Source organism: Palaemon carinicauda, chromosome 14 (assembly GCF_036898095.1).
Source record: "Palaemon carinicauda isolate YSFRI2023 chromosome 14, ASM3689809v2, whole genome shotgun sequence".
Lineage (NCBI taxonomy): Eukaryota > Metazoa > Arthropoda > Malacostraca > Decapoda > Palaemonidae > Palaemon > Palaemon carinicauda.
In genome coordinates this window covers 114,364,943-114,380,420 of record NC_090738.1, presented here as the reverse complement: position 1 = coordinate 114,380,420, position 15,478 = coordinate 114,364,943, and the positions used below count along the sequence as shown (strand labels likewise).

Sequence of the window (15,478 nt, the reverse complement as noted above, 5' to 3'; positions counted from 1 at the left end):
ATTGTAAAGTTTTTCATACGCCCAGATAATAAAAGAAAGGAAAAAACTGGTAATGGCTGGACATGAAATGTTTAATGGTGTCGAAGGGAGGAGGAATGTCTGGACATAAGATACGAGCTATGTTACTCAAAGGGTTAATAAATATTTTTTACTTTTAAAAAGATGGTGCGTATCCTTTTTAGAAATGATTTAGCCTTGCTTAGATATGTGAAATAATTTAGAATAATTTTAATTTCGCAGTGATGGTTTTTCTGATTTTTTTTTTTTTTTTGAGTAATTTTCAATTCTTCGAAATATTATGTTTTTCAAATCATTATTTAAGAAAAACAGTGATTTGCAGATTTAAAGATCTATGAGGAGTGCTCTTTTTGAATCATTTCAATTCTTAAGGCTGGTTTAGTTCCATAGAGTGCTTTTACTTAGAGAAAAAAGAATTATGTGACAAAAAAAAAAGTGTTTTTGTTGTCTGTCTTTTTTTTAGAATAGTTAAGCTTCAAAAGGAAATAGATAATTTTTTTCTAAAATTATAACTGTTAGAGATTGAAAAACAATTGTTGCTAGTTTTTCAATCATTTTGATTTTTAATAATGTTATTAAGTTTGTGAAATGATTGTTTTATATACTTAAATCTTGTTGAACAGTTTCAAACAATTGGTAGTTTTAGAAGTTAGCATTATTGATAAGGTTAATTACTGTAAAATCTTTTATATTTTTAGTCAGGATTGGTAGGATTTTTTGTCCCAACAGGCAAACCAGAACTACTGAAATTTTACAACCAAACTTACAGGTTTTTCCACATTTCCTCTACCCTCCTCTTTTATCTTGGAGTCGAACCCAACAAAAGTGTTATAGCCTATTCTGGTAGATTAGTCCAAAATGCTTGGTATTTCACAATGCAGGCATATTAACCTTACAATAAGTCCTCCTCTCTTATCCGGGCAGAGCAATTGATACTCTTTTACAGTACTGTATCTCTGTTGGCTATGCAAAGTCGGTCCATCCACACCATGCGTACTAGACTCTCTCACACCTTAGAGCAGACCTCTGCTCTGGCATTGGGTCATCTTAATCTGAAACCGAGTCTAAATCAACGCACTTTTTTCTGCAGGTGGAGATGAGTCGAAGCTATGGCCTGAACGAATGGCGAGAAGACCTTAAGACAATTCTGAAGAAGGCAGGAGGTGGGGAGAACCACATCGTCTTCCTCTTCAGCGACACTCAGGTACCTACTCTGACGAAGTTCCTACATTAAATCAACCTCTCCTCTCCCTCCGTGTACTTTTCCTTTTCAACCAATTGTGATAGTTTCCGATGTATCTGTGGGCAGGACTATAGATACAACAACAACAAATGCAGCTGTTCTTAATCCACTGCAAGACAAAGGCCTCAGTCACGTCCTTATTCATGTCTGGGGTTTGGCCTTTTCATCACCACGCCGGCCATTGAGGATTGGTAATGGTGGGAGACTTTAGTCTGATCACTCACAGCAAACCAACCTAGCATGGGTGGCCTTGACTAGTACAGCTTTGCTGATCATGATAATATGTAAACCCTTTCACCATGTTAAGGTATCCCCACTCAGAAAGGAGGACTATGAATAAGTGATGGAATATCCCATAGTTTACTGTGGAGATATGCCATGTTCATTTGTATCCATTTCTTCTAGATAAAGAATGAGATCTTCTTAGAGGCCATCAGCAGCATCCTCAGCATAGGTGAGATCCCGGGGCTCTATCCATCGGACGAGAAACACACCATTTGCGACAAGATGAGGAATATTGACAGACAGAGGGATAAGAGCAAACAGGTTTGGTCGTCCAGAATTTGCATGAAGATTTTGTATGAATCAAACGTATTGTGTTTTTTTTTTTTTATACATTTGATCCTACTGTTATTACTTCTGTTTTAACTTTTATAAGTACATTATTAATAATTCTTGTTATGAATAGTTGTAGTGATAGCTGTCTGTTTTGTATTAGGTTAAAAAAATAAATATTCATAAAATGGAATTACTTCAGTGAAGAAAAATGTTACCTTCCACTAGCACAGACAGCTTCTAACTCATGGTTATAATTATTATTATTATTATTATTATTATTATTATTATTATTATTATTATCATTATTATTATTATCATTATCATCTTTCCCATAGACGGATGGAAGCACGGCCGCTCTTTGGGCGTTGTTTGTCGAACGGGTGAGGGAACAGCTACACGTCGTCCTTGCGATGTCCCCCTGTGGGGAGGCCTTCAGGAACAGACTGAGAAAGTTCCCTGCTCTCCTTTCATGTTGCACCATTGACTGGTTCCAGGTGAGCATTATATATACAAGAATAACAACAAAGGCATCCATTTCCAGTCCACTGCAGGACAAAGGCCTCAGACATGTCTTTATTTATGTTTGGGGTTTCCCCAGATTTCATCACCACATTGGCCACTGTGGAGTGGTGATGGTGGGAAATATTTGTCTAATTGCTCACAGTAAGCCGACCTAGTATGGGTGGCCCAAACTAGTACAGCTTTGAAGATTATGGTGATAGGCAAGCCCTTTCACCATGTTAAGGTATCCCCACTCAGAAAGGGAGCATTATATATATATATATATATATATATATATATATATATATATATATATATATATATATTATATATATATATATATATGTATATATATATATATATATATATATATATATATATATATATATATATATATATATATATGTATATATATATATATATATATATATATATATATATATATATATATACACACACATATATATATATATATATATATATATATATATGTATATATATATATATATATATATATATATATATATATATATATATATAGTGTGTGTGTGCAAAAGTGTTTACCTAACTATAAGGATTACCACTGGGCTTGCATTTTCAATGCTAGTAGTTTAGTCCTGACCGTGTGTCTACCGTCCAATCCAGCTGTCAATGAATGCCAGAATCATCCTGAGTCGATAAAATGAGACTCAGCCTCCATACTTTTGGTCATAGGGGAGAACCAGTCAAGTGTCCCTTTTCAAAGCACGCTGCAGGCATTACTAGGGGCTGCATACAGCGTTTCATTGCTTTGATTTCTACCTTTTAATATTCCTTTGTTTCTTTCTGTCCTTTCTCACTTTAGTACACCATATTCCATGTTCAAATATCGATCAGAACTTCATTACTAGACGCATTAAACTATTTTATAAGAATGGTAACGATAATCCACCTTAATTTAGTAATTGATCAGGATCTAATTTACTGCTTAAATGAGCATAGGTATTGCAAGTACCGGTATTCCAGGGTTGTTTGTATATGCACATAAGAGATTTAAATTTATATTCATATTAGAATTAGATGGTTTATAATGGATTGAGATCTTATTTTTTATAATATATTTTGATGATTAAGCTTGATTTATGGAATAAAGTAAGCTTTACTCCCCAAAGTATGCACTGGATAACATTATTGTTATTATTAATATCATTACTCTGGAATAATTAGATTCTCATTAAATAAATTGGACTGTTACCCGAGAGAATGCTACAGTGAAAGACTAAAAAGGCTTGGATATATGCAGTTTAGGACCCCACTTAATTTGCATTCAATTAAGCAATCGGTGCAATGCTGAGTTATCTAAAGAGAAGCTGGATACAGGAAAAAGAGATATTTCAGTTTTTAAGTTAATTTTATCTAATTTTAATTACTCTCGACTCTATCATTATCACTCGATGATTATCACTCATACCCAGTAATGTTCTTTTTTTGTTTTACTAGCCATGGCCCGAGGATGCCCTGGAAGCCGTGGCCCTGAGGCTCCTGCAGGGTGTCGAATTGCCTGCGGAAACTCTGAAGGGCTGCGTATCCCTCTGCCAGTACTTCCACACTTCTACGCAGGACCTCTCTGAAAGGTATCGTCAAGAAAATTCTATTGAGAACAGCTTGTTTAGAAGGAAAGGTGTCTCGCTTGACTATTTAGGAAGCCTCAAACCACCACCAAGTCCCAAGAGAGTCCCTAACTTTGGCTAGATTTTCATTAAGAAAAATTATATAAACTTTAAGTAGAGCACTGTATTAATGATTGAATGGTCTTTTCAGTATTCCTTCCATCCCTAGCTACACTTTTTTTTCCTTCTGTTTTGCGTCCGTTGCCACTTCCTTTCTTCCATCTTGCTGTTCAACCTCTTTTAACTTTTACTTCATAATGTAAATGCAAGGTTTACCCCTGTTGTACGTAAAGCTATGCTGAAGGACCTCCCCGGCCTCTGCCCCAGTCCATATGGCAGTAATTTTACAAATCAAAACTGTTAGCCCAAATATTTTTGTGTTTGAGAAAGGGACAAGAATTTTTTTTAGATAATTTTTATCCATTTTTTTTTTCATCATAGATAATTAGTAAACTGAACATAATCAAAAGAAACATGGATACTTTTTTGAAGATAATATGAATATTTTCATTTTTTTTTTTTTTTTTGTACATTTTATGGAAACACTAGAAAATTTTTATATTTTTTTCAGCATATTAAGTTGGAGACAACTAAAGAAAACTGTGTTAATTTTTTTTTTTTGCTTAAGAGAGTAAAGAATTTTAAGAATTCTTATTTGGTGTAGATCAAGAAAGAAAATATTTTTGAGAATTGCTAGTTCTTCCTTGTTGAAAGAAATGGTAAGAGTGTTAACATTATTTTTTTATTTTTATTGTTTAGTCTGATGGCAAGAACAGAAATGTGTATAGAAAACTTGAGAATATATCTTTTAGAATAAATGTAATTAATTTTTAGGGTTGGAAAAGTAAACATGATGGCATTCAGTGAATGGATTTAGTAGAGATTAAATCTAATCTTAGTTTTTTGCTTTTATAGATACAATTAAGAATATTAACCTCTCTCTCTCTCTCTCTCTCCTTCCTCAGGTTTCTCAAACATCTCCGTCGATACAATTACGTCACACCGACCTCATACCTTCAGCTTCTCGCAACATACATGGTCATCTTGGAGCGAAGGAGAGGGTGGGTTATTTCAATCTGTTTTGTATAACTTCAAAATAATGTTAATACTGAATTGTATGGACATTTTTCAATATTAAACTTAGCCGGTGATTATATAAGCTGCAGCTCTGCTGCCCGACAGAAAAACTCTACGTTCAAAATACGCCAGCGATCGCTATGCAGGTAGGGGGTGTACATCAACAGCGCCATCTGTCGAGCAGGTACTCAGTACTCAATGTAAACACAGAACTCAATTTTCTCTCTGTCGTGCCACCGGCAAGACCTACTAAATTCGCTGTTGCTTACTGGATTGGTTTTCACATATTTTGGTGAAGTACACATTTCTAGTTATTAGCTTTCGCTTTGCAGACGTTATCTTCAATACATCCTTGCATTCTTTTATTGATTTTGGATTATTTGTTGACGACTTTGGATAGATTTTGAATTCCCCTTTGACTAATTCAAGATGGCTGACCCTTCTCAAGTCCCTAAATTCAGGAAGTGTAATGCTAGGGACTGTTCAAGGCGTCTTCCGAAGGCCTCTATCGATCCTCACACCATTTGTTCCAATTGTCGGGATAAGACCTGTCAATTGGAAGATCGATGTGAGGAATGCGTTGGGCTTTCGGAATTCGATTTCATCGAATTCCAGAAATACACACGTAGGCTAGAGAGAGATAGGGTCAGGAGAAGTTCATCTCGCTCCGTTGATTTTTCCTCTCCTCATGCCCCACAACCTATTCCTTCCCCTGTAGTGGTTGCTCCTGATCCCCCTTCTAGCACTCAACAACCTTCGATGGCAGATATGATGCGTGCCATCCAGGCTCTGGGTGTGAGAGTCGAGACATTGGCGAGTGACCGTAACCAAACTCATGGCAGACGTCAAGGAGTTGAAGTGTAAGAGTGCAGTGGGTAGTGACAAAGTGAGTGGTAGTGTTGTGGAAAGTGTTGTAGATAGTGTTGCGCTTGAGGGTTCGTCTGTTCGTGCCTGTCGTCCTCCCAGTCCGGGACCTCTTGCAAGCTCCCAAGCCCAGGGGAGAAGCAATGTCGTACGACCAAAGGGTTCGAGAGGCTTTAATCAGCGAACAGACGTTCCCTCCGTGGTTTCGGACGTATCTAACCAAGATCGCCCCACCCACAAGAAGACGAGAGAGCCCATTTATTCCTCGTCTGCGGAAGATGTTTCTCGAAAGAAACCATGGACCAAGGTCTCACGGCCTCTTAAACGCAAGTCGGTCCCTTCCGCGCAAGTCCAACGGCCCAGTTGTAGCCACTGGGTCAGTTTGGACTCGCTGCAGTCTTCCGATGACTGCACACCTCCTAAGAGAGGCAAAGCGGTACCGCATCAGGCAGTAACACCGTCTGTTGCCGCACCTGCTACTGTAGACCCTAAGTGGTCTTTGCTGCAGACCATGCAGACACAGTTAACGTCATTAATGCAGGACTTTTGTGCGGAGAAGGTTGACGCTGCACCAACCGCTAGCCTACAACCACCCACGGTTGTGCGTCCAGTGGACGCTGAGGCTACCTTCTCCCGCACTCCAGCTGTGAGAGTCCCGCCACCCATGCGTTCCAGTGTACCCTGCCAGACGCATGTTGACGTTCAGCGACGCACGGAACCTTCCGTTGACGTTCGCGAGTTACAACAACAACATAAGTTGTTTTGTTTTGACGCGGTGCGTCAACCTCCGCAACCCAGTGTGGTTACCACTACTCGCCCACAGCAGACTAGACAGTCTGGAGTAGACGCTTTGCGCCCCCGCGCTGCTATGGCTGTTGCCAGCTCACAGACTGGGCAACAGTTCCATGACGTTGCGTCCGGTTCAGTCACGCATGCACCCGTGCTGCCGGACTCAGCTGACCAGCCAATTCCTACTCCTTTGCCGCTTCCTCCTCAGTATTCAGATGATGGACTCTGATGATGACGACGCTGCACACATTGACGACCCGCATACGGACATCGACGAACCCAAGACCACGCAACCCTCCTTGGACTTTAGGAAAGTTCTTGCACTGTTCAGGGAGATGTATCCTGATCAGTTTGTTTCTGCGGCCCCACGCTCTCCTCCATCTGAGTTCGCTTTAGGCACGCAGTCATCCGCGCCTGCCTTTACGAAGCTCGTCCTCGCCCGCTCGTCTAAGAGAGCTTTACGAGTGTTGGGAGAATGGATGCAGTCCAAAAAGCACCTTGGGAAGACAGCATTCACGTTTCCCACTGCGAAACTCTCTTCCAGATCGAGCGTCTGGTATGCCACGGGAGAAGTTCTCGGCTTGGGAGTTCCTGCCTCTGCCCAGGGCGACTTCTCAAGTCTAGTAGACTCTCCCCGCAGGCTAGCCATTAGACGCTCCAAGATTTGTTGGACTCCTTCAGACTTAGACCATCTGATGAAAGGAGTGTTCAGAGCCTTCGAGGTTTTTAACTTTTTGGATTGGTGTTTGGGAGCGTTGAGCAGGAAGATCTCCCCTTCTGACAAGGAAACTTCCATGCTCATTATGTCCTGCATGGACAAGGCCATACGGGACGGTTCCAGTGAGCTTGCAGCTTCGTTCGTTTCCGGAGTCCTCAAGAAACGGGAAAACCTTTGCTCCTTCTTGTCAGCTGGAGTAACACAGTGTCAGAGATCGGAACTTATGTTTGCTCCTCTCTCAAAGTGCCTTTTCCCAGAGGAGTTGATAAAGGAGATTGCTGCCTCCTTGATTCAAAAAGACACGCATGACCTGGTTGCGTCCTCTGCCCGCAAAGCCACCCCTTTGCCTACCGTGTCTAGACCCAGGATGGACACTCCAGCGTCCAGATTCATTCCGCCCTTTCGTGGCAGAGCCTCCAGCAGAGGAGGTGCTCGTGCCGAAGGGAGACGTGGGAATAAGAAGAAAGGTACCAAGTCCTTTAAGGGCAGAGTCTGACTGCCACCTTCTTCAGACAGCAGTGGGAGCCAGACTCAAGAACTTCTGGCAGTCCTGGGAGAAAAGGGGCGCAGATGCACAATCTGTGAAGTTGCTCAGAGAAGGGTACAAGATCCCGTTTGTACGCAAACCCCCTCTAGCAACGTCTCCCATCGATCTCTCTCCCAGGTACAGAGAGGAGGACAAGAGACTAGCTTTGAAGCAAGAGGTGTCTCTCTTACTAGAAAAGGGAGCGGTAGTCAAAGTCCGGGACCATCAATCCCCGGGCTTCTACAACCGTCTCTTCTTAGTGGTAAAGAAGACAGGAGGGTGGAGGCCGGTGCTAGACGTCAGTGCTCTGAATGTCTTTGTCACAAAGCAGACGTTCGCCATGGAGACCACAAAGTCTGTTCTAGCAGCGGTCAGGAAGGAAGACTGGATGGTCTCTTTAGACCTAAGGGACGCTTACTTTCACGTCCCCATCCACCCAGATTCCCAACCTTTTCTGAGGTTCGTTTACGGAAAGGTTGTCTACCAATTTCAAGCCCTGTGCTTTGGCCTAAGCACGGCTCCTCTTGTCTTTACGAAACTGATGAGGAATATTGCCAAATTCCTGCATTTAGCGGACATCAGAGCCTCTCTCTATTTGGACGACTGGCTTCTAAGAGCTTCTTCCAGTCGTCGCTGTCTGGAGAATCTAAAGTGGACTCTAGATCTGACCAAGGAATTGGGTCTCCTGGTCAATATGGAAAAGTCCCAACTGGTCCCATCCCAAACTATAGTGTACTTAGGGATGGAGATTCACAGTCAAGCTTTTCGGGCTTTTCCGTCGGCCCCCAGAACAAGTCAAGCCCAAGGATGCATCCAGAACATGCTAAAGAAGGACCGATGTTCAGTCAGACAGTGGATGAGTCTGATAGGGACACTTTCATCCCTGGAACAGTTCATTGCGTTAGGGAGACTGCACCTCCGTCCCCTTCAATTTCACCTAGCTGTTCACTGGAAAAAGGACAAGACGCTAGAAGCGGTCTCGATCCCCATTTCCGAGAAGATGAAGTCATCACTGACTTGGTGGAAGGACAACATCAACCTCAGAGAGGGTCTGCCCCTGGCTGTTCAGACCCCCAACCACGTTCTCTTCTCGGACGCATCGGACACGGGCTGGGGTGCGACATTAGACGGTCGGGAATGCTCGGGAACTTGGAACTCGAATCAAAGAACGTTACATATCAACTGCAAGGAGCTACAGGCAGTTCATCTGGCCTTGAAAAGCTTCAAGTCCCTCCTTCTAGGCAAGGTGGTGGAGGTGAACTCAGACAACACCACGGCCTTGGCGTACATCTCCAAGCAAGGAGGGACCCATTCTATGACGTTGTACGAGATCGCAAGGGACCTCCTCACCTGGTCAAGAGATCTAAACCTTTCTCTAGTAACGAGGTTCATTCAAGGCAACATGAATGTCATGGCGGACTGCCTCAGTCGGAAGGGTCAAATCATCCCAACAGAATGGACCCTACACAAGGATGTGTGCAAGAGACTATGGGCCACATGGGGCCAACCTACCATAGATCTCTTTGCAACCTCGATGACCAAGAGGCTCCCAATTTATTGCTCGCCAATCCCGGACCCAGCAGCAGTTCATATAGATGCCTTTCTACTGGATTGGTCCCATCTAGACCTTTATGCATTCCCCCCGTTCAAGATTGTCAACAAGGTACTGCAGAAGTTCGCCTCTCACGAAGGGACAAGGTTGACGTTAGTTGCTCCCCTCTGGCCCGCGAGAGAATGGTTCACCGAGGTACTTCAATGGCTGGTGGACGTTCCCAGAACTCTTCCTCTAAGAGTGGACCTTCTACGTCAGCCACACGTAAAGAAGGTACACCCAAGCCTCCACGCTCTTCGTCTGACTGCCTTCAGACTATCGAAAGACTCTCGAGAGCTAGAGGCTTTTCGAAGGAGGCAGCCAGGGCGATTGCTAGAGCAAGGAGGACATCCACTCTTAGAGTCTACCAGTCGAAGTGGGAAGTCTTCCGAAGCTGGTGCAAGTCGGTATCAGTATCCTCAACCAGTACCTCTGTAACCCAAATAGCTGACTTCCTATTATACCTTTCAGCTCCCACAATCAAAGGTTACAGAAGCATGTTGGCAGCAGTCTTCCGTCACAGAGGCTTAGATCTTTCTAACAACAAAGATCTACAGGACCTCCTTAAGTCTTTTGAGACCTCGAAGGAGCGTCGTTTGGCTACACCGGGTTGGAATTTAGACGTGGTACTAAGATTCCTTATGTCAGAAAGGTTCAAGCCACTACAATCAGCCTCCTTTAAAGATCTCACTTTAAAGACTCTTTTCCTCGTTTGCTTAGCAACAGCTAAAAGAGTCAGTGAGATACACGCCTTCAGCAGGAACATCGGATTTTCATCTGAAACGGCTACATGTTCTTTACAGCTTGGTTTTCTAGCCAAAAACGAGCTACCTTCTCGTCCTTGGCCGAAATCGTTCGATATTCCAAGCCTTTCAAATTTGGTTGGAAATGAACTAGATAGTCTTATGCCTTGTTAGAGCTCTTAAGTTCTATTTAAGACGAACTAAACCTTTACGAGGACAGTCAGAAGCTTTATGGTGTGCTATTAAGAAACCTTCTTTACCTATGTCAAAGAATGCAGTTTCCTATTATATCAGACTGTTGATACGAGAAGCTCATTCCCATCTGAATGAGGAAGACCATGCTTTGCTGAAGGTAAGGACACATGAAGTTAGAGCTGTCGCAACTTCAGTGGCCTTTAAACAAAATAGATCTCTGCAGAGTATAATGGACGCAACCTATTGGAGAAGCAAGTCAGTGTTCGCGTCTTTTTATCTTAAAGATGTCCAGTCTCTTTACGAGAACTGCTACACCCTGGGACCATTCGTAGCAGCGAGTGCAGTAGTGGGTGAGGGCTCAACCACTACATTCCCTTAATTCCATAACCTTTTTTAATCTTTCTCTTGAAATGTTTTTTATTGTTGTTTTTTGGGTTGTCCGGAAGGCTAAGAAGCCTTTCGCATCCTGGTTGATTTGGCGGGTGGTCAAATTCTTTTCTTCTGAAGCGCCTAGATTAGAGGTTTTGATGAGGTCCTTTAGTATGGGTGGCAACCCTTGATGCTTCAGCTCCTAGGAGTCGCTCAACATCCTAAGAGGATCGCGAGGCTCAGTAAGGAAGACGTACTTAAAAAGGCAGAGTAATTGTTCAAGTCGACTTCCTTACCAGGTACTTATTTATTTTATGTTTGTTATTTTGAATAACTGCTAAAATGAAATACAAAATACTTAGCTCATAATAATGTAAACAAGTAATGCTGGTCTCTACCCACCCCCCTGGGTGTGAATCAGCTTATATAATCACCGGCTAAGTTTAATATTGAAAAATGTTATTTTTATTAATAAAATAAATTTTTGAATATACTTACCCGGTGATTATATATTAAAGGACCCTCCCTTCCTCCCCAATAGAGACCCAGTGGACCGAGGAGAAAATTGAGTTCTGTGTTTACATTGAGTACTGAGTACCTGCTCGACAGATGGCGCTGTTGATGTACACCCCCTACCTGCATAGCGATCGCTGGCGTATTTTGAACGTAGAGTTTTTCTGTCGGGCAGCAGAGCTGCAGCTTATATAATCACCGGGTAAGTATATTCAAAAATTTATTTTATTAATAAAAATAACATTTTTTATAAGCATACACACAAGTGTACTGCATAAGAATCCATACGTTTGATACTTAAATTCTCAATTCTCAATTCAAAGATTTAAAATTGGAATGAAAATATTACTTTAACAGAAACTTTGTTATTTTAAATTCTTTAAAGTGGAAGTAAATATCCTTAACTAAAAGGATCTTAATTCCATGAAAAAATCTAACTTTCATTAAGCGATCTTGTTAATTTCAATTACTCATATTTTAATTAATCCCCTGTTTTTTTTAAATTAAAAGAAAGTTTTAACCTTAAAATAATAATGAACATCTGTTTACCAACACAGGGAGGTAAAAAAACTGGAATGTCGCTACACTACAGGCTTGGCCAGGCTGGAAGAAGCCGAGACGTCTGTCTTAGCCATGCAACAGGAGCTGTTGAATCTGCAGCCCATCTTGTTGCAGAAAACAAGAGAGGTAGAGGATAAGATGGCAGTGGTAGAGAAGAGGAGGGGAGAGGTGGCAGAGGTAAGTGAGGGGAAAGAAGAAAAACTTAAGGGAATTTTGGGGAATTTATTCAGGGTCAACATTCAGCTTCTATGTCAATTCTAAGCTTGTATACCGGCTCTATGAGTCTGCTTTCTATTTTCAGTCAACTTTCTGATCATAAGCCAACCCACTGAATCTAGGTAATTTTTTCTGATTTTAAGTCTACTTTCTGTTAATAGATAACCCTCCAATTTTGAGTGAGCTTTAAGATTCTTAGTTAATTTTTTTATTCTTGGTCAGCTGTTTATATAGTTAAGCCATCTAGTCGTAGGTCAACTCTAATTCTAAATCAGCCCGCTAATTGTAGGTCAATTTGGTTCTAGGTCAATTTCCCAATTCTAGGTAATTTTTTTCAGCAATATGCCAATTTTCTGATTATTCAATATTCTGAATTAGATCACCTTTTTAATATCTGGTCTATCACCTTATTTAGGTCAATTTTCTAATAATAGACCAATCTTTGAGTTAGTCACCTTTCTAATAATAGACCCATCTTTGGAGTTGGTCACCTTTCTAATAATAGACCCATCTTTGGAGTTGGTCACCTTTCTAATAATAGACCCATCTTTGGAGTTGGTCACCTTTCTAATAATAGACCCATCTTTGGAGTTGGTCACCTTTCTAATAATAGACCCATCTTTGGAGTTGGTCACCTTTCTAATAATAGATCAACCATCCAATTCTGGTTACCTTTCTAATAATAGATCAATCTTCTGGACTGTAGGTCGAGCGAGTGGTGAGACAGGACGAAGAGGTGGCGAATGAGGCAGCCGAAGCAGCCAATTTAATCCGGAAGGAATGCGAAGCCGAACTGAACCTAGCCCTGCCCCTTCTAGAGGAGGCAACAGAGGCCCTTAACACCATCAAACAGGATGACATTGTCTTCATCAAGGCCATGAAAAATCCTCCGGCAGGAGTCAAGCTCGTCATGGAGGCTGTTTGCGTCCTACTGGTAAGTGGTTAGTTAAAGGAAGATTAATAGTTTGGTTTCTAATTATTTCCTAACTATATATAGTATCTTTTTTATTTTTTTTATAGTTGTTTAAATGGTATTAATACAATTCCCTTCGTACCTAATAACATACCCGCTTCTCGAAATGGTTATGTTGAATTTTCTTTCTTTTTTTTATTGTTAGATTAAATGTTTTGCAAAAATCTTTTTAGTTATTGAATTGTCAATTTATTTATTCTACAATCAGTGGACTTATCCAAATTTAGCATTTATTATGGTAATCATGTAATTTATTGAAATTGCCTTCCCAATATCTCACTTATAAGCACTGAATGATCTTCCGGCCCCAGTGCCGACTTCTTAAAAGTATTTTCCTCTGCCCTAACCTGTAAAATCTCATAACACTTTTTCTTTTTTTCTTTCTTGAACCAAGGGAGAGAAACCAGATCGCATACCCGATCCTCAAGGCACAGGCAAGATGGTGGAAGAATTCTGGTCTGTTAGCAAAAGACTTCTTGGAGATATAAAATTCAAGGTACGATCATTGATATGAAATTCTAGGTGAATTATTTATGATTTAACCTAAATGTTGTAGAATTTAAGGTAAATTTATTTTATAGCAAACACCTAAATTAAAAAAATGGTTCTTAATGCATTCATATTCAACTCCCCAAAGATATCATGAAAGCAATTTATGCATGATGCATGTTCACAAACAGTAGGAATTTGAATACATTGTGTAATTTCTAACCAAAGCAAACTTTGAAGTGATCCATATATTAATGTAAAATAAAAAAAAAGTAAAAATCTTTTGCTGATTAATTCATAAATTTTTAACAAAACAAAACAGTATAAATATCTATATGAATTAATAAACATGGAAAAGTCCCATCATCAAACAAGTCTGTTCCCGAAAATTTCTTCGAAAATTTTCACACCCCTTATTTTTCACAATATTTTCAATTTTTTTAGTTAAGCTAGATGGCTAAGCATAACTTCTAAATCATCCTTGGCAGGAAAATCTTCTCAACTTTGACAAGGAGAACATCAGTCAGAAAGCCATCCAAACGATTCGTTCGAAGTATGTAGAAAACGATGACTTCAAACCCGAGAAGATTAAAGTGGCCTCCAAGGCTGCCGAAAGTAAGTGCTCCTCATTATGGTTAAGTGACTTTGTAGAATGCTGAAAGTAAGTGCTCCTGATTACAGCTAAATGACTCTGTATATTATGAACAAGATCGATGGAATATGTTTGTAAACCACATATAAAGTAAAAACGGTTTGCTCAAAACCTTATGCTTATGAAAATAGCATTTCTTCTTGTTTATTTGGAAGGCATGAGAGCAATTTCCACCATCAAAATGAGAAATTATTTTTATTTTAACATTAATGGTACAGTATTTGTGTTTTTAGATTATTAATTACTAGTTCCACATTCTATTAACCCTTTATGGAGTAGTGCCTTCCTTTGACCCCTAACTGCACCCATTTTTAATTCTACTTTACCTCCATTCTATTTGCTCTTTTCCATCTTACTATTGAACCCCTTTTAATTATTACTTCTTACTGAAACTATGAGGTTTCCCCCCCCCTTGCTCTTTAGTGCTGAATGGCCTCCTCATCCCCAGTATTTGGAATGTTTTTTCAAGGAAAGCCTTGTTATTCCAGGTTTATGTAAGTGGGTGTTAGCCATGGAACGTTACGAAGAGGTAGACCGGAAGGTAGCACCAAAACGCGAGGCCCTTCAGAGGGCAGACCAGCAGTACCAGGGACTCATGGGAGAGCTGAGAAAGAAGCAAGAAGCCCTGAGGGGTGTGCAGGAGGAGTTGGCCGGACTACAGGCAGAACTAGACACCGTCAAGAAGGAAAAACTGGAACTGGAACAGACGGTAAGTTTTGGGGATCATGGGTACCAGAGATGTTGATCTGGATTAAAGTAATTTATATTCTGTAGGTTTTGATCAAATTTTTGGATTTATTTGTTTAAAGGAAGATTATACGCTGTGGGGAAGGATAAACAAGATATGAGTCATGTACTGTCAAAGACATTGAAACTAGTACCCATTGGAAATTGGGAGATTTGCTGTACTGCCCAATTTAAAAATTAAGAAAAAAATATTCCCATCATCAGTACTTATTCAAGACCTTGTTCTTACCATATATACCCTCCAATAATGATCTTATGGATTCTACAGGTGGAGCTATGCAGCATCAAGAAAGACCGAGCTGAGCAGCTCCTAGCCGCCCTTGGGGGTGAGAAGACGAGATGGACAGACAATGCCCATCACCTGGCTCAGGTTTACATATATCTGACAGGTATGTACGGAAGGTATCTGTGGGCATTTATGTCACCTGGATCATGGATATGTTCAGTGAGTGAAAAGTTGTCCCTATATAGATTTTATGAATACTA

The 15,478-nt window shown here is 40.6% G+C and overlaps 1 protein-coding gene across 1 annotated transcript in view; it reads left to right on the top strand.

The window, feature by feature from the left end:
* The window catches only part of LOC137652936 (dynein axonemal heavy chain 7-like), a 170,904-nt gene that overhangs the window by 111,428 nt on the left and 43,998 nt on the right, over window positions 1-15,478 (top strand). Inside the window, exons 51-61 of the mRNA XM_068386330.1 lie at window positions 1,109-1,222; window positions 1,667-1,807; window positions 2,155-2,313; window positions 3,800-3,933; window positions 4,935-5,030; window positions 11,912-12,092; window positions 12,838-13,065; window positions 13,499-13,600; window positions 14,082-14,208; window positions 14,734-14,954; window positions 15,261-15,381. Coding sequence (XP_068242431.1) covers window positions 1,109-1,222; window positions 1,667-1,807; window positions 2,155-2,313; window positions 3,800-3,933; window positions 4,935-5,030; window positions 11,912-12,092; window positions 12,838-13,065; window positions 13,499-13,600; window positions 14,082-14,208; window positions 14,734-14,954; window positions 15,261-15,381 — 1,624 coding nt within the window. The remainder of the gene's footprint in view (window positions 1-1,108; window positions 1,223-1,666; window positions 1,808-2,154; window positions 2,314-3,799; window positions 3,934-4,934; window positions 5,031-11,911; window positions 12,093-12,837; window positions 13,066-13,498; window positions 13,601-14,081; window positions 14,209-14,733; window positions 14,955-15,260; window positions 15,382-15,478) is intronic.